This window comes from Haemorhous mexicanus, chromosome 1, assembly GCF_027477595.1.
Source record: "Haemorhous mexicanus isolate bHaeMex1 chromosome 1, bHaeMex1.pri, whole genome shotgun sequence".
In the NCBI taxonomy this organism is placed as follows: Eukaryota; Metazoa; Chordata; class Aves; order Passeriformes; family Fringillidae; genus Haemorhous; species Haemorhous mexicanus.
In genome coordinates, this window is record NC_082341.1 from 157,394,323 (window position 1) to 157,421,848 (window position 27,526).

Here is a 27,526-nt window from a genome sequence, read left to right on the forward strand (position 1 = left end):
TGGAAAACTCTTTCCCATAGCCGAGAAATCCATGGAAAACTCCCCTGGGATGGATTCACCTTGGAGAACTCCATGGAAATCTCCCCTGGGATGGCCTCCAGCGCTGCCGGAGCGATTGAGGGAAAGCCGGGAATGAGGGAATTGGGGGAGGGAAAAGTTGGATTTGGGGTCTTGTTCTCCTGCTCAGATTCTGTTGGAAATAAACTCATCCTCTCCCAGATCCCAAGTCTGTGCTTCCCAGATGAGATTTCCTGAGGGATCCCTCCTGATCCTTATCCCAGTCCAAGAATCCCCCATTATTTCCTTCATTCCCACCCCATTTTGGTGCTTTTTCACTTTATTTTGGTGCTTTTCCACCTCATTCCAATTTTTTTTACTTCACTCTGGTGCTTTCCCACCTCATTTTGGCAGGTTTTGCCCCATCCCAGCATTTTTCCACTTTTCCCCCATATTTTCCCACCTTTTCTCAGAGTGTTTCCCTCATCCTGGTGGTTTTCAGTGTAATTTTTGTATTTTCCCTTCATCCCAGTATTTTTCCACCTCATTTCTCTCTTTTCCACCTCATTTTGCTGCTTTCCCAGCTCATTTTGGTATTTCCCCCCCTCATCCCATTATTTTCCCCCTCACTCCGGTGTTTTTCTCCCTTATTTTGATTTTTTTCCACCTAATTTTGGGGAGTTTTTACCTTATCCCAGTATTCCCCCCCTCATTCTGGTGATTCCCCCCTTCATTTTCGTATTTTTGGCCTTATTCTGTTGTTTTCCCACCTCATTTTGGTATTTTTCCACCTTATTTTGGTGGTTTTGGCACCGATTCCTGGTGCTTTTCCACCTCATTTTGCTGGGGTTTTTTGAGGTTTTTTACCTCATTTCAGTGCTTTCCCCCCCAACTTTTTTTTTTTTTTCGTTTTTCACCTAATTTTGGTATTTTCCCCCTTATCCCAGAGCTTTCCCCCCAATCCCGGTGTTTTCCTCCCTCAATTTGGTGATTTCCCCCTCATCCCGATATTTCCCCCCATCACTTCCCACTTTTTTTCCCTCATTTTCCAATTTTCCCCTCATCCCGCTATTTCTCCCCCCCATCCCAGGTGTTTTTCTACCTCATCCCGGTGTTTTTTCCCTCAGCTCGAGCTTTTTCCGCCTCATTTTCCAACTTTTTCCCTCAGCCCGGAGCTTTTCCCGCCGCCTCTGGGACCCTGAGGGCAAAATGGCGGGAAGCTGCCGGGGGGGGGGGCGCATCTCTGAGGGGGCGCAGCGCTACAGGGAGTTCTTATGGGGTTTTTATGGGGTCGCTGGGGCTTTTTAGGGCTTTGAGCCCCTCTAGAGAAGCCCTGGGGGGTCTCTAGAGGGATTCTATAGGATCTGGAGATCTATAGAGTCCCCTATAGCCGCGGGACCCCCCCCCCCGGTCCTTCTCTTTCCACTTCCGCTTCCCCCCCGGAACCTTTTCACCGCCGCACCAGCCGGGTGCTCACACATTGCGGTCCCCCAGGTGGCCGCTTCCGGGTGGCGCCGGTGGCGCGGCCGTCGCTGCCGCCTGTCGCGACAGGGAGGTGGCCCGGCCGTGTCGGGGGTCGCCGGTCGCTGTCGCGATGAGGGCGGGGGCGTTGCTGCGGCTCTGCTCGAACCCGGGGCTCCACTACCAGCAGGGGCAGCGGCCGGGGCCTGGAATCCGCGAGTATTTTTATTACGTAGATCACCAAGGACAGGTGAGGGGGGATCGATAAGGGATCGATAAGGGATCGATAAGGGATCGGTGGGGGTTGGGGGATCGAGAGGGGGTTCTGGGCAACGGATCCCGCCTGGATTCTGGGCAGATCCCGAAAACATCGCAGGGTTGAGCAAGGATGAATCCCAAATAAAATTCGGGAGGATCCTGGGCGGATCCCAAAATAATTCCGGATTAAACCCGGATTAAATTTGTATCGAACCCAGATAAATCCCAAAAAAAAACCCAAAAGGATCCAGGACGGATCCCAAACCCATCCCACAGAAAAATCCCGAGTTTTTTGGGGGGAAAATTCCAGATTTTTGAGGCTTTTTCCTGCTTTTCCTGCAGCTTTTCCTGGATGACACCAAAGTCAAGAACTTCATCACCTGCTTCAAAGGTACCGCCCTAATTAACCTCATTAATGATTCCCCGTGTTAATTAGGAGCTGAATATTGATAGGATTGGGGTATTAATTAGGATTTGAGCCTTAATTAGGATTTAATCCTTAATTTGGGTGGGGTTGAACTTTGGGAAGGGGTGGGAAAGCTGGAACCCCCTAATTTGAATATTAATATTTTATTAATTAACAATTCCATGATTAATTAATCATTCCCTCAATCATTAAATTCTGAATTAATTTAGAAATCAGTTTTAATTTCAAAAATGGATTTTTAGGAAGAATTTCCCCCTTCCCAATTCTTCTTTTCCCTCATCTTTAAAATTCCCAGAAAACCCCAAAAAAACTCCACAAAAACCACAAAAAAAACCCAAAAAAGCACCAAAAAATCCCTAAAAAAACTCCACAAAAAGCACCCAAAAAAAAAACCAAGAAAAGACCCCAGAAAATCCAAAAAATCCCCAAAAAACCTCCAGAAAACCCCAAAAAAAACTCCACAAAAAACAGAAAAAAAACCCAGAAGCAGCACCAAAAAACTCCACGAAAACCACAAAAAATCCCTAAAAAATCCACAAAAAGCACCCAAAAAACCCTAAAAAAAGACACCAGAAAATCCAAAAAATTGCCAAAAAAACCCACCAGAAAACCCCAAAAAAACTGCAAAAAGCCACCAAAAAAACCCCAAAGAAGCACTAAAAACCCACCAGAAAAACCCCAAGACAAGTTCAGGAAAAGCACCACTACATCTCCAAAAAAACCCCAAAAAAAGACCAAAAAAGCCTCTTAAAAAACCCCAAAACCACCAAAAAAAACCCCAAATATTCCCTGGAAAACCCCCAAAAAAACACCCAAAAAATCTCTACTAAAACCCCAAAAACAATTTAAAAAATCTGTAAAAATTCACCCAAAAAGCCCAAAAAACATCAAAAAAAGCCCCCAAAAACCCACCAAAAATCATTAAAAAAAACTGTGAAAACTCACCCCAAAAAAGTCCAAAAAAATCACTAAAAATAATTTTGAAAACCTGTAAATTTCACCAAAAGTCCCAAAAAAGCCCAAAAAAAACCACTGAAAATCATTTAAAAAACCTGAAAAAAATCACAAAAAAGCCCCCAAAAAAACCACCAAAAAAAGCCCAAAGAAACACCAAAAAAAGCAAAAAAAACCCACCCAAAAATCATTTTAAAAAACGGTAAAAACTCACAAAAAACCCACCAGAAAAAGCCAAAAAATAGCAACAAAAATAATTTTAAAAACCTGTGGAAATTCACCAAAAAAGCAAAAAAAACCCCACCCAAAAATCCACCAAAATCATTTAAAAGATCTGTAAAAATTCACCAAAAAAGCCCCAAAAAAACACAAACAAATTAAAAAAACTTGTAAAAAATCATCAAAAAAAGCCCAAAAAAATCAAAAAGCCCCAAAAAACATACCAAAAATCATTTAAAAAACGTGTAAAAATTCACCCAAAAAACACCAAAAAAGCCCAAGAATCCACCAAAAATCATTAAAGAAACAGTAAAAATTCACCTAAAAAGCCCCCCAAAAAAGCCCTAAAAAAGCACCAAAAATAATTACAAAAACCTGTAAAAATTCACCCAAAAAAGCCCCAAAAAAGCACCAAAAGTCATTTTAAAAACTGTAAAAATTCACCCAAAAAACCACCAAAAATCATTTAAAAAAACTGTAAAAATTCACCAAAAAAGCCCCCCAAAAAGCACCAAAAGTCATTTTAAAAAACTGTAAAAATTCACCCAAAAAAGCCTAAAAAAATCTCCACAAAAATCCCAAGAAAACCCACCAAAATCATTTAAAAAACCTGTAAAAATTCACCCAAAAAAGCCCCCAAAAAACCACCAAAAGTAATTTTAAAAACCTGTAAAAATTAACCAAAAAAAGCCCCCAAAAAACCACCAAAAATCATTTAAAAAACTGTAAAAATTCACCCCAAAAAAGCCCAAAATAAAGCAGTAAAACACACTGAAAACACCCAAAAAAAACCCCAAAAAACCCCAAAAAACCCCAAAAAGCCCCAGAATGTCCCGGAGAGCAGGGAGGGTTTGGGGTGCAAACATGGAGTTTGGGAAGGGTTTCCCCCTTTCCCCAATTTTTCTTTTCTGGCATCTCTGAGATTCCCAGAAAAACCCAAAAAACTCCATGAAAAGCACAAAAAAACCACCAGAAAAAGAAAATACAAAAAAAACCCAAAACCACCTGAAAAATCTCAAAAAAAAAAACCCAAAAAGACACTGGTAAAATCCCCCAAAAGACACCTCAAAAACTTAAAAAAAAAAAAAACAAAATACTCCGGATCAGCACTGGAAAAACCCCAAAGAAACCCCAAAATACCAGTGGGAAACCCCAAAAAAACAGCCAAAAAAAACTGGAAAACAGCCCCAAAAATCACAAAAAAAACCTCCAGGAAAATCACCAAAAACACTCAAAAAAATCTCCATGAAAAGTCCAAAAAATGGCAAAAAAACATCAAAAAAAACACCAAAAAATCCGAGTGAACCGCTCTCAAAAACCACTGGGAAAAAGCCCAAATAAGATCAGAAAAACCCAAAAAAAAAACCCCCACAAAAACCCCCAAAACCACTGGAAACTCCCCTAAAAAAAAAACTCAGAAAACTTTTAGAAAAGGCAAAAAAAACTCCACAAAAACCACCAAAAACCTTCAACAAAACCACAAAAACCCAGCAAAAAAAGCCCAAAAAACCTCCCAAAATCACCCAAAAAATCCCTCACAAAAAATTATAAAAAACACCCCAAAACCCACAAGGAAACCCTAAAAAAAACCAGTGGGAAAGCCCCAAAAAACCCCAAAAACACCCCAAAAAACCATGTGAATACCCTCAGAAAACCCCAAAAAACTCCACCAAAAGCACCAAAAAACCCCCAGAAAAACCCCAAATAATCCCCAAAGATCCACGGGAAAAAAACCAAAAAAACCAAGAAAAATCCACGGGGAAACCACCAAAAAACTCCCAAAAATCCCCTAAAAACACCACGGAATGACCCAAACCAGCAGCACAGGAACCTCAAAAAATACCCCAAAAGACCCCAAAAAACCAATGGAAAAACTCCCTAAAAACCACCCAAAAAAGGGGAAAAATCCCCAAAAATCAAAAAAAAAAAAAAACTCCACAAAAACACCAAAAAAATCTCCATGAAAAGTTCAAAAAATGGTAAAAAACCCATCCTGAAACACCCCAAAAACTGCTAAAAAACCCCAAAAACCACCAAAAACCCACTCTAAGAAACCACTGGAAAAAACCCAAATAAGACCAGGAAAAAACCCAAAAATCCCCAAAACCACTGGAAACACCCCCAAAAAAACACCAGAAAAGCCCCAAAAATCTCCAAAAAAACCTTAAAAAAAACCCCAAAAACCATCCAAAACACCCCTAAAAACTCGCCAAAAAACCTGATTAAAGCACTCTAAAAAACCACAGAAAAAAACCCCAAAAAAACTCAAAAAAATCCCAAAAAAACACCCCAAAAAACCACGAAAAACCCATCAAATAAGACCAGAAAAACGACCAGAAAACCCCCAAAAAAAACCCCAAAAAAACCACAAAGACCCCCATTAAAAAAAGCCCCAAAAAACCACCTGGAAACCCCAAAACATCTCCACAAAACCCCAGAAATACCTGTCAAAAACCATCCAAAAATCGCCAAAAAAACCACCAAAAAAAGCCCAAAAATCACCCAAAAAAACCCCAAATCCCCCATAATTCAACCCCAAAAATTCCCATTTCTGATCCCCAAGTTCCCCATCCCAGATGTCGGATTCCTTTCCTTCTTCTTCCGGCACCTGGAGCGGAACCGCTCCGGAAAACAGCCCAAAAATCACCAAAAAAACTCCACAAAAACAAAAAAAAAATCTCCATGAAAAGTCCCAAAAATGGTAAAAAACCCATCTGAAACACCCCAAAAAACACCCAAAAAAACCACCAAAACCACTCTAAGAAACCACTGGAAAAACCCCAAATAAGACCAAAAAAAACCTCAAAAACCACTGAAAACACCTCAAAAAAAAGCCCAGAAAGCCCCAAAAAATCTCCACCAAAACCCCCAAAAACTCGCCAAAAACCATCAAGGAAATGGCAAAAACCCACCTCCACGAAAAGCACCAAAAAAACCATCAGGAAAATTCTCTACAAACCCCAAAATCCAGAACAGAAACCACCAAAAAAATCCGCAAAAGAGCCCAGAACGACACCAGAAAAACCCCAAAGAAACCCCAAAAAAAAAACCACTGAAAAACCTCCAAGAAGTAGGAAAAAACCCCCAAAAAGCTTAAAAGAAACTCCACAAAACTTCCAGAAAATGAAAAAAATCACCAAAAAATCTCCACAAAAACCACCAAAAGAACACCCCAAAAAACCACAAAGAACTGTCCAAAACACCCTAAAAACTCGCCAAAAAACCCTATAAAACACTAGAATAAACCACCTGGAAAAGCCTCAAAAACCATAGAAGACACCCGAAAGAAAGCCCAAAAAACCACCAGAAAACCCTAAAAAATCTCCATAAAACCCCAGAAAACCCCGGCAAAAACCATGAAAATATCGCCAAAAACCCACCAGAAAAAGCCCAAAAAACCCCCAAAAATCACCCAAAAAAAGCCCTAAAAAACCCCCAAACCCCCCAATTTTCAACCCCAAAACTTCCCCTTTCTGATCCCCAAATCCCCCATCCCAGACGTGCGGTTCCTTTCCTTCTTCTTCCGACACCTGGAGCGGAACCGCTCTGGAAAACAGCCCAAAAATCACCAAAACAACTCCACAAAAACCACCAAAAATCTCCATGAAAAGTCCCAAAAATGGTAAAAAAACCCATCTGAAACACCCCAAAAAACCATCAAAAAAACCACCAAAAACCACTCTAAGAAACCACTGGAAAAACCCCAAATAAGACCAAAAAAACCTCAAAAACCACTGAAAACACCTCAAAAAAAAGCCCAGAAACACCCAAAAAATCTCCACCAAAACCCCCAAAAAATCACCAAAAACCATCAACGAAATGGCAAAAACCCACCTCCACGAAAAGCACCAAAAAACCATTAGGAAAATTCTCTAAAAACCCCAAAATCCAGAACAGAAACCACAAAAAAAATCCGCAAAAGAGCCCAGAACGACACCAGAAAAACCCCAAAGAAACCCCAAAAAAAAAACCACTGAAAAACCTCCAAGAAGTAGGAAAAAAACCCAAAAGAAACTCCACAAAACATCCAGAAAATGAAAAAAAATCACCAAAAAATCTCCACAAAAACCACCAAAAGAACACCCCAAAAAACCACAAAGAACTGTCCAAAACACCCTAAAAACTCGCCAAAAAACCCTATAAAACACTAGAATAAACCACCTGGAAAAACCTCAAAAACCATAGAAGACACCCCAAAGAAAGCCCAAAAAACCACCAGAAAACCCCAAAAAATCTCCACAAAACCTCAGAAAACCCTGGCAAAAACCATGAAAATATCGCCAAAAACCCACCAAAAAAAGCCCAAAAAAACCACTAAAATCCCCCAAAAATCACCCAAAAAAAGCCCTAAAAAAACCCCAAACCCCCCAATTTTCAACCCCAAAACTTCCCCTTTCTGATCCCCAAATCCCCCATCCCAGACGTGCGGTTCCTTTCCTTCTTCTTCCGGCACCTGGAGCGGAACCGCGTCGGGCGCTACCAGCGGCGCTTCCCGTGGGTGTCGCGCTGCGGCCGCGAGCGGAATTTCCTGCGCTGCTCCGACCTGCCCGTGGTGTTCACGCAGCTCCTGCGCGGCCCCCGCGGCTCCTCGCTGCTCTCCTACTGCGGCGGCGGCCCCGAGCTGGCGGTGCCCTTCCAGCCGGGAATGCTGGCCGTGCTCCCGGAGAGCGGGAAGGGTTTGCGGTGCAAACGTTGAGTTTGGGAAGGGTCTTCCCTTCTGGTACCTCAGAGATTCCCAGAAAACCACCAAGAGATACTCCATGAAAAGCACCAAAAAACCATCAGGAAAATTCTCTACAAACCCCAAAATCCAGAACAGAAACCACCAAAAAAATCCGCAAAAGAGCCCAGAACGACACCAGAAAAACCCCAAAGAAACCCCAAAAAAAACCCCACTGAAAAACCTCCAAGAAGTGGGAAAAAAACCCAAAAAACCCAAAAGAAACTCCACAAAACTTCCAGAAAATGAAAAAAATCACCAAAAAATCTCCACAAAAAACACCCAAAAGAACACCCCAAAAAACCACAAAAAACTGTCCAAAACACTCTAAAAACTCGCCAAAAACCCCTATAAAACACTAGAAGAAACCACCTGGAAAAGCCTCAATAACCATAGAAGACACCCGAAAGAAAGCCCAAAAAACCACCAGAAAACCCCAAAAAATCTCCAGAAAACCCCAGAAAACCCCGGCAAAAACCATGAAAATATCGCCAAAAACCCACCAGAAAAAGCCCAAAAAAACCACCAAAATCCCCCAAAAATCACCCCAAAAAACCCCAAACCCCCCAAAACTTCCCCTTTCTGATCCCCAAATCCCCCATCCCAGACGTGCGGTTCCTTTCCTTCTTCTTCCGGCACCTGGAGCGGAACCGCGTCGGGCGCTACCAGCGGCGCTTCCCGTGGGTGTCGCGCTGCGGCCGCGAGCGGAATTTCCTGCGCTGCTCCGACCTGCCCGTGGTGTTCACGCAGCTCCTGCGCGGCCCCCGCGGCTCCTCACTGCTCTCCTACTGCGGCGGCGGCCCCGAGCTGGCGGTGCCCTTCCAGCCGGGAATGCTGGCCGTGCTCCCGGAGAACGGGCGCCTCTACCACCCGGCGCCCGAGCGCGTGGGCGGCGTGGGTTTGGTGAGGTCGGCGCTGGCGCAGGAGCTGAGCGCGGAGTTTCGGTTCCGCGACGGGCCCGAGAAGCCCCCGACGCATTTCTGGTGGGAGGGGAAGGAGCATCGGCTCGCCGGGGACATCCTGGGAATTCTGCGGGCGGAGAAATCGGGAGCGGAGGAGGAAGCGGCGATTTCCACGTCTTAAATCGCGGGAAATCGGGATAAACTCGTTGCCTGACTCATTAAATTCAATAATTAATTGATGAACAAGTCAAGTTTTGGTTTAAGTAATTAATTTCAGGAAGTGTTGCCCCTTCCCAATTCCTGGTTTTTGTCATCACTACAATTCCCAGAAAGTCCCCAAAAAAAAATTCGTTCCTGCTTTTAATCCTCCATTCGGGAATTTGGGATGAAGGATTTGGGAACTTTGGATCGAGGATTTTGGGGGTTTGGGATGAAGGGTTTGGCATGAAGGGTTTGGGGATTTGGGATGAAGGATTTGGGAACTTTGGATCAAGGATTTGGGAATTTGGGATGGGAGATTTGGGAATTTGGGATGAAGAATTTGAGGATTTGCGATGAAAGATCTGGGGATTTGGGATGAAGGATTTGGGGGATTTGGGATGAAGGATTTGGGAATTTGGGATGAAGAATTTGGGATGAAAGATTTGGGGGATTTGGGATGGGGGATTTGGGATGAAGGGGATTTGGGATGAAGGATTTGGGAATTTGGGATGAAGGATTTGGGAATTTGGGATGAAGGATTTGAGGATTTGGGATGAAAGATTTGGGGATTTGGGATGAAGGATTTGGGGGATTTGGGATGGGGGATTTGGGATGAAGGGGATTTGGGATGAAGGGGATTTGGGAATTTGGGATGAAGGATTTGGGGGATTTGGGATGGGGGGGTTTGGGATGGGGGATTTGGGAATGGGGCATTTGGGATGAAGGATTTTGGGATTTGGAATGAAGGATTTGGCGATTAGGGGATTTGGGAATTTGGGATGAAGGATTTGAGAACTTTGGATCAAGGATCTGGGGATTTGGGATGAAGGATTTGGGAATTTGGGATGAAGGATTTGGGAATTTGGGATGAAGGATTTGGGAATTTAGGATGAAAGATTTGGGGATTTGGGATGAGAGATTTGGGAATGGGGCATTTGGGATGAAGGATTTTGGGATTTGGAATGAAGGATTTGGCGATTAGGGGATTTGGGAATTTGGGATGAAGGATTTGGGAATTTGGGATGAAGAATTTGAGGATTTGGGATGAAAGATTTGGGGATTTGGGATGAAGGATTTGGGAATTTGGGATGAAGAATTTGAGGATTTGGGATGAAGAATTTGAGGATTTGGGATGAAAGATTTGGGGATTTGGGATGAAGAATTTGGGAGATTTGGGATGAAGGATTTGGGGGATTTGGGATGAAAGATTTGGGGATTTGGGATGAAGGATTTGGGAATGGGGCATTTGGGATGAAGGATTTTGGGATTTGGAATGAAGGATTTGGCGATTAGGGGATTTGGGAATTTGGGATGAAGGATTTGAGAACTTTGGACCAAGGATTTGGGGATTTGGGATGGGAGATTAGGGATGGAGGATTTGGGGATTTGGGATGAAGAATTTGAGGATTTGGGATGAAAGATTTGGGGTGAAGGGTGTGAAGATTTAGGATGAAGAATTTGGGAACTTTGGATCAAGGATTTGGAGATTTGGGATGAAGGGTTTGGGAATTTGGGATGAAGGGTTTGGGAATTTGGGATGAAGGATTTGGAATGAAGGACTTGGGGGATTCGGGATGAAAGATTTGGGAACTTTGGACCAAGGATTTGGGAACTTCGGATAAAGGATTTGGGAATTTGGGATGAAGGACTTGGGGATTTGGAGTTTTGGGATGAAGGGTTTGGGGATTTGGGATTTGGGGATTTGGGATGAAGGGTTTGGGGATGGGGGTTTGGGATGGGGGATTTGGGAACTTTGGATCAAGGAATTTGGGGGTTTGGGATGAAGGGTTTGGCATTAAGGATTTTGGGATTTGGGATGAAAGATTTGGAAGGAAGGACTTGGGGGATTTGGGATGAAGGATTTGGGAATTTTGGATTAAGGATTTGGGATGAAGGGTTTGGCACAAAGGATTTTGGGATTTGGGATGAAGGGTTTGGGGATTTGGCATGAAGGTTTTGGGGGATTTGGGATTTTGGGATGAAGGATTTGGGAACTTTGGATCAAGGATTTGGGAATTTGGGATGAAGGATTTGGGGGATTTTGGATGAAGGATTTGGGGATTTAGGAATTTGGGGGTTTGGGATAAAGGGTTTGGGAATTTGGGATGAAGATTTAGGGAATTTGGGACCAAGGATTTGGGGATTTGGGATGAAGTATTTGGGGGTTTTGGATAGAATTTGGGTGGTAGCAGCTTATGAATAATTAATTACTAATGAACAATTAATTAATATTTATTTCATAATTACTTAACGTCCCACAGGAATTCAGGGCATCCAGGGGCTTTTCCCTTCTGGACGTGGCAATAAAAATTCCGGGAAAATCTTTGGGGTCGGAGTGGGGAAAACACCAAAACCGGACGGAAAAATCTCGGGATGAGGGGGAAAAAATCCTAAAATAAGACCCAAAACATCAGGAGGAGGCGGGAAAATATAAAAACCGGGAAAATATAAAAACCAGGAAAATATAAAAACCAGGAAAATATACAAACCGGGCAGAAAAGCACCAAAATAAAGGAAAAAAAGCAGCGGGAGGAGGCGGGAAACGCCCGGATTTTGGGATGGAGGCTCCGAGCTTCTCCCAAATCACAAGGAGAAGAAGTCCAAGGTCCCATGGCCGTAGGGGTTGGAAGTCCAGACAAGGTCGGTTCTCCCGGAATTCGCCAACATTTGGGAAAACTCCGCGTCGGCCGCCGCCAGAAGTTCCTCGTCCACCGGTTCCTCAAAATTCCAAGCGGATTCCGCCGGCGGCTGCGGCTTGTAGCAATCCACGGGGAAGGGATAGACCACCAGGTGGAGGTCGGGCAGCTCCAAGGTTTTCTGGAGCAGATCCTTGAGCGCGGCCGTGGACAGGGAATTGCCGTAGAGTCCCAGGAAGCGCAGGCGGGAGCAGCGCCGCAGCGTCGGCAGCAGCGCGTCCAGGTGGGAGTCGGCCATGCGGCATTCCATGAGATCCAGGTGCAGCAGCGAGGCCGAGGTTTCCTCCAGGAGCAGCCGCAGCGGCTCCAGGAGGCCCTGGGAGAAGTCGTGGCCGCTGAGATCCAACCTTTTGAGGGCCGGAGCGTGGAAGCTTTGGGAGAGGAAGGCCAGGTCGGCGGGAACCAGGGAGCAGAAGGCCAATTCCAAGCTTTCCAACGGAGCCTGGAGGTCGCTGGCGGGAGGGAAAAGGGACAGGTGAGGATTTGTTGGGATTCAGGGGGAAAATGTGGGGAATGGGAGCTGGGATGGCATCCATGGCATCCTGGGATTGTGGGATGGGCGAGGTTGGGAAAGAGCTCCAAGAACATCGGGTTCGACCTCTGAAAATCCTGGAATTTGGGAACAATCAGATCATGGAATTATGGAATGGCTGAGGTTGGGAAAGAGCTCCAAGAACATCAAGGTCAAGGTGTGAGAATCATGGAGTTGTGGGATCATGGAGCCATGGAATTATGGAATGGCTGAGGTTGGGAAAGAGCTCCAAGAACATCAAGGTCAAGGTTTGAGAATCATGGAGTTGTGGAATCCAGTCGTGGAATTATGGAATGGCTGGGGTTGGGAAAGGTCTCCAAGAACATCGAGTTCGACTTCTGAAACTCCTGGGATTTTGGAATTATGGGATTGCGGGATTGTGGGATGGGCGAGGTTGGGAAAGGTCTCCAAGAACATCAAGGTCAAGGTTTGAGAATCATGGAGTTGTGGGATCATGTAATTGTGGAATCAAAGAGTGGAATTACAGAATGGCTCGGGTTGGGAAAGAGCTCCAAGAATATTGAGTTCAACCTCTAAAAATCCTGGAATTGGGAACAATCAGATCAAGGAATTGTGGAATGGCTGAGGTTGGGAAAGAGCTCCAAGAACATCGAGTTCGACTTCTGAAACTCCTGGGATTTTGGAATGATGGGGTCATGGAATTGTGGAATGACTGAGGTTGGGAAAGGGCTCCAAGAACATCAAGGTCAAGGTGTGAGAATCATGGAGTTGTGGGATCATGGAGCCATGGAATTATGGAATGACTCAGGTTGGGAAAGGTCTCCAAGAACATTGAGTTTGGCCTCTGAAATCCTGGGATTTTGGAATGATGGGATCATGGAATTATAGAATGACTCAGGTTGGAAAAGAGCTCCAAGTACATCAAGGTCAAGGTTTGAGAATCATGGAGTTGTGGGATCATGGAGCCATGGAATTGTGGAATGGCTGAGGTTGGGAAAGAGCTCCAAGAACATCGAGTTTGACTTCTGAAACTCCTGGGATTCTGGAATGATGGGATCATGGGATTGTGGAATGGCTGAGGTTGGGAAAGGTCTCCAACACCATCAGGTTTGACACTTGAGGATCATGGGATCATGGAGTTATGGAATGATGGATCCATGAGATTATGGGGTCATGGACTGGTGTGGTCATGGAATGATGGAATGGCTGAGTTTGGAAAGATCTCCAGGACCATCCAGTTGTACCTTTGAGAATCATGGAACTGTGGGGTGAAGGAGCCAGAGAATTGTGGAGTTACGGGGTCTTGGGATCATGGAGTCCTGGAATTATGGAACCGTGGGATATTGGGATTCTGGGATCAGGGAGTCACCAAATTATGGGATCATGGAGTTACAGGGTCATGGAGCCACTGAAGTTGGAAAAGAATTCAAAATGTTCAAATTCAACCTTTGGGAGTCCTGGAATCCAGGATTTATGGGATCATGGAGTTTTCATCGTTATGGAATCACGGAGTCACGGACTGTTGGGATAACGGGATCACGAGAACCTGGGGTCATTGAGGTTGGAGAAGACCTCCAAGACCATCGAGCCCAAACCTTGGGAATCATGGAACAAGGAATTATGGGATTGTGAAATTATGGGATGATGGAATCTTTGAGCTGTAAACTATTGGGACAATGGAATCATGGGATCATGGGAACATTGGGATAATGGATTTCTGGAATCATGGGATCATTAAGATTGGAGAAGACCTCCAAGACCATCAAGTCCAACCTTTGGGAATCTTGGAATCATGGAATTATGGGATCATGGATTTTTGGGATAATGGAAGCGTTGAGTCGTAAGTTATTGGGATAAGAGGGTCATAGGATGATGGGAATATTGGGATAATGAAATCCTGGAATTACGGGATCATTGAAGTTGGAAAAGACCTCCAAGATGGTCAAATTCAGCCTTTGAGAATCCTGGGATCATGGATTATGGGATAATGGAATCCTGGAGTCATGAACTTTTGGGATAACACAACCAGGGGACCATGGAAATATTGGGATGATGAAATCAGGGAATCAAGGGATCGTTAAGATTGGAGAAGACCTCCAAGACCATTGAGACCAACCTTTGGGAATCCTGGAACCAAGGAATTCCAGGATTTTGGAATGATGGGACAATGGAAACACTGAGTCACGAACTGTTGGGATAACAGAATCACAGGAGCATCGGGATAATGAAATCCTGGAACCACAGGATCACTCAGGCTGGGAAAGACCCCCAAGACCCCCAACCCTCGGGAATCCCCCGGGAGCGCGGGAAGGGCCCGGCCAGGCCCTGCTCCGCAGGGAACTCACCAGAGGATCTGGCGCAGATTCCCGGAGAGCCGGGAGGATCCCAGGTTGAGCTCGCGGAGGCTGGGCAGCATTCCCAGCTGCCCGGCCAGGCACCGGATCCCGATGGCCGATTCCGGCGTCGGGCGCCGCACGTCCACGTTGCTGTACTGGAGCTTGAGGCTGCGCAGCCCCGGGAAGCGCGAGAGGTGCGGCAGGATCACCGAGAGCCCCGTCAATCCCAAATTGTTGAACCTCAGATCCACCCTCCGCACGAAGGACGGATCCAAGGATTCCAGCAGAGCCACGATCCCGGAGGCCGAGAGCTCCTCGGCCTGGAACTCGCGGCACTTGAGGCGCAGCGGGCCGGTGGCTCCGGTCTGGAGCGCGTCGCGCAGGATCCCGTAGGACGTTCCGTTGACGAACAGGTCGGCGTGGACGTCCACGCCCGGGGGCTGCGGAGCGGCCGCGGCCGTGGCGGCTCCGGAGCGACCTTTGTGCCGCTTGGATCCGCGCCTCTGGAATTCCCGCTGGTGCTTGGACACCTCCACGCAAGCCTTGGCCAAAGCCACCGTGCCCGACCAGACGCTCATCCCGTCCGGAGCGCGGCCGGACGCCGAGGCTGGGAGTCCGGTGATGTCCAGCACGCGTAGGCTGGGAAAACGGGAAGGGACCATCAAAAACGGGAGGGAATCATCAAAAATGGGGAGGAAACCATTAAAAACGGGAGGGAACCATCAAAAATGGGGAGGAAACTAATAAAAACAGGAAGGGAACATCAAAAACGGGAGGGAATCATCAAAAATCGGGTGGAAACCATCAAAAATGGGGAAGGACCATCAAAAACGGGAGGAAATCATCAAAAAATGGGGAGGAAACCATTAAAAACGGGAGGAAATCATCAAAAATGGGGAGGAAACCATTAAAAAATGGGGAAGAAATCATCAAAAATGGGGAAGAAACCATTAAAAATGGGAAGGGACCATCAAAAACAGGAGGGAATCATCAAAAATGGGGAGGAAACTAATAAAAACAGGAAGGGAACATCAAAAACGGGAGGGAATCATCAAAAATGGGGAGGAAACCATTAAAAATGGGAAGGGACCATCAAAAACAGGAGGGAATCATCAAAAATGGGGAGGAAACCATTAAAAATGGGAGGAAATCATCAAAAATGGGGAAGAAACCATTAAAAATGGGAAGGGACCATCAAAAACGGGAGGAAATCATCAAAAATGGGGAGGAAACCATCAAAAATGGGGAAGGACCATCAAAATGGGAGGGAATCATCAAAAATGGGGAGGAAACCATTAAAAAATGGGGAAGAAATCATCAAAAATGGGGAAGAAACCATTAAAAATGGGGAAGGAACCATCAGAAACGGGAGGAAATCATCAAAAATGGGGAGGAAACTATTAAAAACGGGAGGGAATCATCAAAAATGGGGAGGAAACTATTAACAATGGGGAAGGACCATCAGAAACGGGAGGGAATCATCTAAAAATGGGGAGGAAACCATTAAAAATGGGGAGGAAACCAATAAAACGGGAGGGAACCATCAAAAATGGGGAGGAAACCATTAAAAATGGGAAGGGACCATCAAAAACAGGAGGGAATCATCAAAAATGGGGAGGAAACCATTAAAAAATGGGGAAGAAATCATCAAAAATGGGGAGGAAACCATTAAAAATGGGAAGGGACCATCAAAAACAGGAGGGAATCATCAAAAATGGGGAGGAAACCATTAAAAATGGGAGGAAATCATCAAAAATGGGGAGGAAACCATTAAAAAAAGGGGAAGAAATCATCAAAAACAGGAAGGAACCATTAAAAATGGGGAAGGACCATCAGAAACGGGAGGGAATCATCTAAAAATGGGGAGGAAACCATCAAAAATGGGAAGGGATCATCAAAAATGGGGAAGAAATCATCAAAAATCGGGAGGAAACCATCAAAAATGGGGAAGGACCATCAAAAACGGGAGGAAATCATCAAAAAATGGGGAGGAAACCATTAAAAATGGGGAAGGATCATCAAAAACAGGAGGAAATCATAAAAAATGGGGAGGAAACCATTAAAAAATGGAGAAGAAATCATCAAAAACAGGAAGGAACCATTAAAAATGGGAAGGGACCATCAAAAACAGGAGGGAATCATCAAAAATGGGGAGGAAACTATTAAAAATGGGGAAGGACCATCAAAAACAGGAGGGAATCATCGAAAATGGGGAGGAAACCATTAAAAATGGGGAAGAAATCATCAAAAACAGGAAGGAACCATTAAAAATGGGGAAGGACCATCAGAAACGGGAGGAAATCATCAAAAATGGGGTGGAAACTATTAAAAACGGGAAGGGACCATCAAAATGGGAGGAAATCATCAAAAATGGGGAGGAAACCATTAAAAATGGGGAAGAAATCATCAAAAATGGGGAGGAAACCATTAAAAATGGGAAGGGACCATCAAAAACAGGAGGGAATCATCAAAAATGGGGAGGAAACCATTAAAAATGGGGAAGGAACCATCAGAAATGGGAGGAAATCATCAAAAATGGGGTGGAAACTATTAAAAACGGGAGGGAATCATCAAAAACGGGAGGAAATCATCAAAAATGGGGAGGAAATCATCAAAAATGGGGAAGAAACCATTAAAAACAAGAAGGGACCATAAAAATGGGGAGGAAACCATTAAAAATGGGGAGGAAACCATTAAAAATGGGGAGGGACTATCAAAACCAAGAAGAATCCATCAAAAATGGGAAGAAACCATCAACTACAAGAAGAAACCATCAAAAAGAAAAAGAAACCATGAAAAACTGGAGGAAACCATCAAAAACACAAAGAAGGTGTTAAAAATGGGAGGAATCCCTAAAAACCAGGAAGGAACCGTCAAAATAGGGAAGGAACCATCAAAAATGGGAAGAAAGCTTAAAAAATGGGAGGGAACTGTCAAAGATGGGAAGAAAGCATCAAAAATGGGAGGAAACCATCAAAACTGAGAAGGAACCATCAAAACCAAGAAAAAACCATGAAAAACAGGAGAAAACTATTAAAAATGGGAGGAAACCATCAAAAAGGACCTATAAAAAATAGGAAGAAACAATCAAAAAAAGGAGGAAACTGTCAAGAGTAGGTGGAAAAGGAAACCATCAAAAATGGGAAGGATGCATCAAAAACAGGAAGAAACTACCAGAAATGGGAAGAAACCATGAAAAAACAGGAAGGAACCTTTAAAAGTGGGAAGAAACCAGCAAAAATGAGAGGAGGAAGTGATCAAAAAGAGGAGGAAAGTATCAAAAACATGAATGAAGCATAAAAAGTGTGAAGAAGACATAAATGGGAAGGAACCATTAAAAATAAGAAAAAGCAATCAAAAAATTGAGGAAACCATCAAGGAGAAGTAGAACCCATCAAAAATGGGAAGGAAACATCAAAAAGGGGAAAGCACCAGCAAAAATGGGAGGAAATGATCAAACATGGGAAGAAAGCATCAAAAAAATAAAAGGAGCCATCAAAAATGGGAATAATCTATCAAATACAAGAAGAAACCATCAAAACCAAAAATGGAACCATGAAAAACAGGAAGAAACCATAAAAATGGGAGGAAACCATCAAAAATGGGAGGAACCATCAAAAATGGGAGGAACCATCACAACCAAGAAGGAACCATCAAACCCAGGAAGGAACTGTCAAGGAAGGAACAATCCAAAATGGGAAGGAACCATCAAAAACGGGAAGGAACCATGAAAAATGAGAGGAAACCATCAAAAACAGGAGGAAATTCTAAAAAAATGGGAAGAAACCATCTAAAATGGGAAGGGACCATGAAAAAAGGGAAGGAAATTTAAAAAATGGGAAGCAACCATTAAAAATCAGAAAGAACCATCAAAAATGGTGAGAAACCATCAAAACGTGAGGAAACCATCAAAAACAACGAGGAACCATCAAAAATGGGAGGGAACCATCAAAAATGGGAAGGAACCATCAAAAACAGCGAGGAACCATCAAAAATGGGAAGGAACCATGAAATACAAGAAAGAACCATCAAAAACGGGATGAAACCATCAAAAATGGAAAGAAACGATCAAAACCAGAAAGGAGCCATCAAAAATGGGAAGGAACTGTCAAGGAAGGAACAATCCAAAATGGGAAGGAACCATCAAATACAAGATGGAACCATCAAAAATGGGCGAGAACCATCAAAAATGGAACCATCAAAAATGGGAGGGAGCCATCAAAACCAGAAAGGAGCCATCAAAAACGGGAAGGAACCGTCAAGGAAGGAACAATCCAAAATGGGATGGAACCATCAAAACCAGGAAGGAACCATGAAAAATGGGAAGGAACCATCAAAACCAGGAACCATGAAAAATGGGAAGGAACCATCAAAACCAGGAAGGAACCATGAAAAATGGGAAGGAACCATCAAAACCAGGAAGGAACCATGAAAAATGGAAGGAACCATCAAGGAAGGAACAATCCAAAATGGGATGGAACCATCAAAACCAGGAAGGAACCATGAAAAATGGGAAGGAACCATCAAACCCAGGGAGGAGCTATGAAAACCAAGAATGAACCATGAGAACCAGGAAGGAACCATCAAAGGGATGGAGGACCAGAGGTGGTGGCCGTGCCAGAGCCGCCCAGAACCCACCTGGCGTCGTGTCCGGGCTCCTCCAGCTGCCGCCGGAGCTGCGCCACCACGGCCAGGATGACGGCCTGGACGCAGAGCTTGCAGGGATGGTCCCGCAGCAGCTCCCGGCGCCCCACCAGCCGCTGGAAGTTGAGCACCGGGAAAGGCCAAGCGGCCACCAAATCCCGCAGCACCAGGGGTCTGCCGTCCAGGAACGCCGCTTGGAAGAGGACGGGGTGGAGATCGGCGGGAAGGGCGGGAAGAGGGCGCTGGGCGACGACGCGGCGGGCGCAGAGGAAGAGGAGGGAATCCATTGAGGGGGCTGTGGGGTATTGGAGAGCCTGTGGGTGATGGAGAAGCAAAGAATTCCAGAGAAATCGCAAATGCGAGGATATCCCGAAGAAAAAGATGGCGGCGGTTGTGAGGGGATCCCCCCCCAGGTCCGCTCCCCAAAATGGGAGTCCCGGGACACCCCAAAATCCCAAAGGGTTCCCAAACCCCTCCCTGGGATGTGGAAATTCCCACAGGGATCCCAAATCCCCTCCCCTCCGGGTATCTGGGAATTCCCACAGGGATCCCCAAATTATCCCAAAGTCCCCTGAGGGATCCCCAAAAGCGGCAGCGCCGCCGGCCCCCCCAACATGGCGCCCTCTACTCACCGCCCGCAGCCCCCGACTGCCCCCAGACCGTACGGAAGCTTCACTTCCGTGTTTCCTCGTTGTGACAACCAATCAGCTGGCAAAACCCGCCATAGGGGCGGATTCCTTTCTTTCAATTAGCTACTTCTGCTGTCCGTCAATGTTTCATTAAATTTTCATTGGTTCAAGGCGAGACGGGCGGGCGTTTTTGAGATACGTCTTCCCATTGGCTCACTTCGCTGTCAATCATTATTTCCTGCCTTCCCATTGGCTGGCACTGGAGGGAGAGGGAGGTTCGCTCTGAGGTGGCTTTGGAGTCCTCGGCGGAGCTTCCCTCGATCCCCGATCTCAATCCCGGTCCTAATCCCGATCCCAGACCCCAGTCCCAGGCCCAATTCCCATTCCCGATCCACATGGCGCCACCCACTCCCCGCCCGCCCGCAGCCCCCGACTGCCCTCAACTCGTACGGAAGCTTCACTTCAGAGGCTGCACGTTGTGACAACCAATCAGCGGGCAGAACCCCCATTGGAGGCGGATTTCTTTCCATCAATTGGCTCTCACATCTGTCCGTCAATGTTTTATTCAATTCTCATTGATTGAAGGCGAAATGGGTGGGCTCTTCTAGATCCTCCTTTCCATTGGCTCATTTCGATGTCAATCACTAATCCCTGCCTTTCCATTGGCTGGCGCTCGGCGGGAGCGGGAGGTTCGCATTGAGGCGGCTTTGGGGTCCTCGAGGGAGGAGCTTCCCTCCATCCCCGACCTCAATCCCCGTCCTAATCCCGATCCCAGACCCCAGTCACGGTCCCAATCCCCATTTCCGATCCACATGGCGTCCCCGACTCGCCGCCCGCAACCCCGACTGCCCTCAGCTCGTACGGAAGCTTCACTTCCGTGTTTCCTCGTTGTGACAACCAATCAGCGGGCAAAACTCCCATTGGGGGCGGATTTCTTTCCACCAATTGGCTCTCACATCTGTCCGTCAATGTTTTACTCAATTCTCATTGGCTCGAGGCGACATGGGCGGGCGTTTCTACATAGCCCTTTCTATTGGCTCATTTCCCTGTCAATCAGTAATCCCTGCCTTCCTATTGGCTGGCGCTTGGCGGGAGCGGGAGGTTCGCTCTGAGGCGGCTCTGGGGTCCCCCCGGAGCCTCCCTCGATCCCCGATCCCAATTCCCGATCCCCGACCCCAATCCCGACCCCAATCCCGACCCCAATCCCGCTCCCGCGGCCATGGAGCGGCAGCAGGAGCTGAAGGTGCTGCTGAAGCGCTGGGAAGCGGAATTCCTGCGGGAGCGGCACCGCAAACCCAGCCAGGTCCTCATGAGGGGCCGCGCTGGGAAATCGTGAGGGGAAAATTCCTGAGGGGAACCCCGGGGATTGGGGGTGGCTGGTCTGGGGTGGCCTTGGGCTGGTTTTGGGGTCCTTGAGGTGGTTTAGGGGGGTCCTGCAGTGGGGAGAGTTGGTTTAGTGGGGTCCTGGGTTTTTTTTGATGTGTCCTTGAGGTGGTTTTAGGGTCTCAGGGGGTCTTTGGGGTGGTTTTGGGGGTCCCTGGATAGGGGGAAAATTGATTTAGGAGGGTCCTGCATTTTATGGCGTGTCCTTGGGGTGATTTAGGGGTCCTTGAGGTGGTTTTGGGGTCCTTGAGGTGGTTCAGGGGGGTCCTGGATCAGTGGGTGTTGGTTTAGGAGGGTCCTGGGTTTTCTTGGGGGGGGGTTTGAGGTCTCAGGGGATCTTTGGGGTGGTTTGGGTGGGTTCTGGAATGGGGGGAGTTGGTTTAGGGCAGTTCTGGGTTTTTTTTGGTGTGTCCTTGAGGTGGTTTTATGGTCTCAGGGGGTCTTTGGGGTGGTTTTGGGGGTCCCTGGATAGGGGGAAAATTGATTTAGGAGGGTCCTGCATTTTTTGGGGTGATTTAGGGGGACCTTGGGGTGGTTTTGGGGTCCTTGAGGTGGTTCAGGTGGGTCCTGGATCAGTGGGTGTTGGTTTAGGGCAGTCCTGGGTTTTCTTGGGGGGGGGTTTGAGGTCTCAGGGGGTCTTTGGGGTGGTTTGGGTGGGTTCTGGAATGGGGGGAGTTGGTTTAGGGCAGTCCTGGGTTTTTTTTGGGGGGTGTTTTGAGGTCTCAGGGGGTCTTTGGGGTGGTTTAGAGGGGTTCTGGAATGGGGGGAGTTGGTTTAGGGCAGTCCTGGGTTTTTTTGGGGTGGTTTTGGGGTCCTTGAGGTGGTTTAGGGGGGTCCTGCAGTGGGGAGAGTTGGTTTAGTGGGGTCCTGGGTTTTTTTTGGTGTGTCCTTGAGGTGGTTTTAGGGTCTCAGGGGGCCTTTGGGGTGGTTTTGGGGGTCCCTGGATAGGGGGAAAATTGATTTAGGAGGGTTCTGCATTTTATGGGGTGTCCTTGGGGTGATTTAGGGGTCCTTGAGGTGGTTTTGGGGTCCTTGAGGTGGTTCAGGGGGGTCCTGGATCAGTGGGTGTTGGTTTAGGGGGGTCCTGGGTTTTCTTGGGGGGGGTTTTGAGGTCTCAGGGGGTCTTTGGGGTGGTTTGGGTGGGTTCTGGAATGGGGGGAGTTGGTTTAGGGCAGTCCTGGGTTTTTTTGGGGTGGTTTTGGGGTGGTTTTGGGGTCCTTGAGGTGGTTTAGGGGGGTCCTGCAGTGAGGAGAGTTGGTTTAGTGGGGTCCTGGGTTTTTTTTGGTGTGTCCTTGAGGTGGTTTTAGGGTCTCAGGGGGTCTTTGGGGTGGTTTTGGGGGTCCCTGGATAGGGGGAGAATTGATTTAGGAGGGTCCTGCATTTTATGGGGTGTCCTTGGGGTGATTTAGGGGGACCTTGAGGTGGTTTTGGGGTCCTTGAGGTGGTTCAGGTGGGTCCTGGATCAGTGGGTGTTGGTTTAGGGGGATCCTGGGTTTTCTTGGGGGGGGGTTTGAGGTCTCAGGGGGTCTTTGGGGTGGTTTGGGTGGGTTCTGGAATGGGGGGAGTTGGTTTAGGGCAGTCCTGGGTTTTTTTGGGGTGTTTTTGGGGTGGTTTTGGGGTCCTTGAGGTGGTTTAGGGGGGTCCTGCAGCGGGGAGAGTTTGTTTAGGGGGGTCCTGGTGGTTTTTTTGGGCGTCCTTAGGGTGGTTTTAGGGTCTCAGGGGGTCTTTGGGGTGGTTTGGGGTTCCTGAATGGTGGAGGTTTCATCTGGGGGGGTCCTGGGTGTTTTGGGGATTTTTTGGGGGGTCTGAGGGGTTTTTTAGGGTGGTTTAGGGGGGTCCTGAATGGGGGGAGTTGGTTTAGGGCGGTCCTGGGTTTTTTTGGGGTGACCTTGGGGTGATTTTGGTGTCCTTGATGTGGTTTAGGGGGGTCCTGGAATGGTGAAAATCGGTTTAGGGGGCTCCTGGGGTTTTTTTTGGTTGTTTTTGGGGCGGTTTGGGGTTGATTTTGGGGTCCTTGAGGTGGTTTGGGGGCTCTCAGGGGGTCTTTGGGGTCCCTGCAATGAGGGGTTTTTGATTTATGGGAATTTTGGGGTGTCCCTGGAATGTTTGGGGCCGTTTTTGGGGTTTCTGGGGGGATTTTGAGGTGGGCTCAGATCAAGAGGGGTTCCTTGGAGGAGTTTTGGGGTTTTTTTTTTTCCCCACATGAATTTTTCCATTAAAAAAAAATTCCATTGGATTTCCCACTGTAAAATTCTTCCAATCCCAATTTTCCTTCCAAAAAAATTCCAAATCCCCCCTTAAGAAACCCAAAATTCCAAAAAAAAAACCCAAAATCCCCCCCAAAAAACCCCAAATCCTGCCTGGCCCAGAATTTGGGGCTAATTCCTAAATTTTCTCATTTTTGGGATTTTTTTTTTCCTTCCCAGGCTGACATTGAGGAGGCTCCAGAGGAAACTCGCAGTGAGTGACCCCAAAATCCCCAAATCTGACCCCAAAATTCCCAAATTTGACCCCAAAATCCCCAAATCTGACCCCAAAATCCCCAAATCTGACCCCAAAATCCCCAAATTTGACCCCAACATCCCCAAATTTTACCCAGAAATCCCCAAATATCCCAAATTTCCCTCAATTTCACCCAAATTTCCCCCTCAAAAATCCCAATTCTACCCCAAATTTCTCAAAAATTCCCAAATTTCCCCCAAAATTGCCAATTTTCCATCAAATTTCCCCCAAATTCCCAATTTCCCCTCAAATTTCCTCTAATTTTCCCCAAAATTCTCAAAAATTCCCAATTTCCCCCCAAATTCTTAAATTTCCCCAAATGTCCTCAAAATTACCCCAAGTTTGCCAAATTTCCCCCCCAAATCCCATTTTTTCCCTAAAATACCCTCATTTCCCCCAAAATTCCCAAATTTCTCTCAAATTCCCCCAATGTTTTCCCAAAATTCTCAAAAATTTCCAATTTCACTCCCCAATTCCCAAATTTTCCTAAATTTTCCCCCAAATTCCCCAATTTTCCCCAAAATTCCCTATTTTTTCCCCAAATTCCCCATTTTTTCCCTAAAATTACCAATTTTTGCCCCAAATTCCCCAATTTTTGCCCAAAATTCCCAAATTTTACCTAAATTTCCCAATTTTTGCCCAAATTTCCCAATTTTTGCCCCAAATCCACAAACTTTTGCCCAGAAATCCCAATTTTCCCCCAAAATTCCTCAATTTTCCCCCAAAGTTCCCAATTTTTCCCCCAAATTCACAATTTTTGCTGAAAATTCCCCAATTTTTCCCCAAAATTCCCCAATTTTTGCCCCAATTTTTGCCCAAAATTCCCAATTTTTGCCCAAATTTCCCAATTTTTGCCCCAAATCCACAAACTTTTGCCCAGAAATCCCAATTTCCCCCCAAAATTCCTCAATTTTCCCCCAAAAGTTCCCAAATTTTCCCCCAAATTCACAATTTTTGCCCAAAATTCCCCAATTTTCCCCTGAAATTCCCCAATTTTTCCCCAAATTCCCCATTTTTTCCCTAAAATTCCCAATTTTTGCCCCAAATTCCCCAATTTTTGCCCAAAATTCCCCAAATTTTACCTAAATTTCCCAATTTTTGCCCCAAATCCACACAGTTTTGCCCAGAAATCCCAATTTTCCCCCAAAATTCCTCAATTTCCCCCAAAAGTTCCCAATTTCCTCCCCAAATTCACAATTTTTGCCCAAAATTCCCCATTTTTGCCCTAAAACTCCCCACTTTTTCCCCAAATTCCCCAACTTTTGCCCCAAATTTTGCCCAAAATTCCCCAAATTTACCTAAATTTCCCAATTTTTGCCCAAATTTCCCAATTTTTGCCCCAAATCCACAAAGTTTTGCTCAGAAATCCCAATTTTCCCCCGAAATTCCTCAATTTTCCCCCAAAAGTTCCCAATTTTCCCCCCAAATTCAAAATTTTTGCCCAAAATTCCCCAATTTTCCCCTGAAATTTCCCAATTTTCCCCCAAATTCCCCAATTTTTGCCCCAAATTTCCCAAATTTTGCCCAAAATTCCCCAAATTTTACCTAAATTTCCCAATTTTTGCCCAAATTTCCCCATTTTTGCCCCAAATCCACGAAGTTTTGCCCAGAAATCCCAATTTTCCCCCAAAATTCCTCAATTTTCCCCCCAAAAGTTCCCAATTTTCCCCCAAATTCACAATTTTTGCCCAAAATTCCCCAATTTTCCCCCAAAGTTCCCCAGTTTTCCCCCAAAATTCCCCAATTTTTGCCCAAAATTTCACAAATTTTGCCCAAAATTCCCCAATTTTTACCTAAATTTCCCAATTTTTTCCCAAATTTCCCAATTTTTGCCTCAAATCCACAAACTTTTGCCCAGAAATCCCAATTTCCCCCAAAATTCCTCAATTTTCCCCCAAAAGTTCCCAATTTTCCCCCAAATTCACAATTTTTGCCCAAAATTCCCCAATTTTCCCCCAAAATTCCCCAATTTTTGCCCAAAATTTCCCAATTTTTGCCCAAATTTCCCAAGTTTTGCCCCAAATCCACGAAGTTTTGCCCAGAAATCCCAATTTTCCCCCGAAATTCCTCAATTTCCCCCCCCAAAGTTCCCAATTTTCCCCCCAAATTCACAATTTTTGCCCAAAATTCCCCAATTTCCCCCAAAATTCCTCAATTTCCCCCAAAAGTTCCCAATTTTTCCCCCAAATTCACAATTTTTGCCCAAAATTCCCCAATTTCCCCCCGAAATTCACCAATTCCACCCCGAAATTCCCCAATTTTTCCCCAAATTCCCCAAATTTTGCCCAAAATTTCCCAAATTTTACCTAAATTTCCCAATTTTTGCCCAATTTTCCCAATTTTTGCCCCCAATCCATGAAGTTTTGCCCAGAAATCCCAATTTTCCCACAAAATTCCCCAATTTCCCCCCAAAAGTTCCCAATTTCCCCCCAAATTCACAATTTTTGCCCAAAATTCCCCATTTTTTCCCTAAAATTCCCAATTTTTCCCCCAAATTCCCCAATTTTTGCCCCAAAATTCACCAAATTTTGCCCAAAATTCCCCAAATTTTACCTAAATTTCCCAATTTTGCCCAAATTTCCCAATTTTTGCCCCAAATCCACAAACTTTTGCCCAGAAATCCCAATTTTCCCCCAAATTCACAATTTTTGCCCAAAATTCCCCAATTTTCCCCTGAAATTCCCCAAATTTTCCCCAAATTTCCACAATTTTCCCCCAAAATTCCCCAATTTTTGCCCAAAATTTCCCAATTTTTCCCTAAAATTCCCCAATTTTGCCCAAAATTCCCCAATTTCCCCCGAAATTCCCCAATTTTTCCCCAAATTCACCATTTTTTGCCCCAAATTTCCCAAATTTTGCCCAAAATTCCCCAAATTTTACCTAAATTTCCCCATTTTTGCCCAAAATTTCCCAATTTTCTCCCAAGATTCCCCAAATTTTCCCCAAATTTCCACAATTTTGGCCCAAAATTCACCAATTTTTCCCCAAAATGTCTCAATTCCCCCCCAAAATTTCCCAATTTCCCCCCAAAATTCCCCAATCTTTGCCCCAAATTTACAATTTTGGCCCAAAATTCCCCAGTTTCCCCCCAAAATCCCCAATTCCCCATTCCCAGCTCTGTACCGGGAGTACCGGGCGCTGAAGCGTCGGGGAGGAGCTGCGGAGCCCTCGGGACACACGGAACCTTCTGGAAAAGCACAAAAAAGCCCAAAGGAGGAGCAGGTGCTGAACCCAAAAAATCCCCAAAAATCCCCAAAAAAAATCCCCCAAAAAAATCCAAATCAGGAGCAGGACCTGAACCTAAAAAATCCAAAAAATTCCCCAAAAAACCCAAAAAAAATCCCCCAAAAATCCCAAATGAGGAGCAGGTCCTGAACCCAAAAAAAATCCCAAAAAATCCCAAATGAGGAGCAGGTGCTTAACCCAAAAAAATTCCCCCAAAAATATCCCCAAAATTCCCCAAAAAACCCCCAAAAATCCCCCCCAAATAATCCCAAAGGAGGAGCAGGTGATGAACCTAAAAATCCCCAAAAAATCCCAAATGAGGAGTAGGTCCGGAACCCAAAAAATTCTCCCCAAAAATCCCCCCAAAAACCCCAAAAAATCCCCCAAAAATTCGAAATCAGGAGCAGGACCTGAACCCAAAAAATCCCCCCCAAAAAAACCCCAAAATTCCCAAAAAATCTCCCAAAAAAATTCCCCAA

General features: G+C 45.6%; 3 protein-coding genes across 3 annotated transcripts in view; 2 read left to right on the forward strand and 1 right to left on the reverse strand.

Moving 5' to 3' along the window:
• Positions 1-1,458: 1,458 nt before the first annotated feature.
• On the forward strand, positions 1,459-9,189 carry C1H8orf82 (chromosome 1 C8orf82 homolog). Its single transcript, XM_059868398.1, has 3 exons — positions 1,459-1,708; positions 2,059-2,107; positions 8,644-9,189. The coding sequence occupies exons 1-3, from the start codon at positions 1,592-1,594 to the stop codon at positions 9,117-9,119; spliced, it is 642 nt and encodes a 213-aa protein (XP_059724381.1). The 5' UTR covers positions 1,459-1,591; the 3' UTR covers positions 9,120-9,189.
• Positions 9,190-11,353: 2,164 nt separating this feature from the next.
• LRRC14 (leucine rich repeat containing 14) lies at positions 11,354-20,295 on the reverse strand. The gene is made up of 4 exons (XM_059868408.1): positions 19,941-20,295; positions 19,303-19,622; positions 14,674-15,303; positions 11,354-12,287 (listed from the first exon to the last, which is right to left on the reverse strand). Exons 2-4 carry the CDS (start codon positions 19,593-19,595, stop codon positions 11,723-11,725), a joined length of 1,488 nt encoding a protein of 495 aa, XP_059724391.1. The 5' UTR covers positions 19,596-19,622; positions 19,941-20,295; the 3' UTR covers positions 11,354-11,722.
• A 721-nt stretch (positions 20,296-21,016) lies between these two features.
• Positions 21,017-27,526, forward strand: part of RECQL4 (RecQ like helicase 4) — a 61,774-nt gene continuing 55,264 nt past the window's right edge. The window contains 3 exon segments of the mRNA XM_059848250.1: positions 21,017-21,240; positions 23,747-23,780; positions 26,938-27,044. Of these exon segments, the coding sequence (XP_059704233.1) occupies positions 21,157-21,240; positions 23,747-23,780; positions 26,938-27,044 (225 nt within the window). The 5' untranslated portion in view covers positions 21,017-21,156.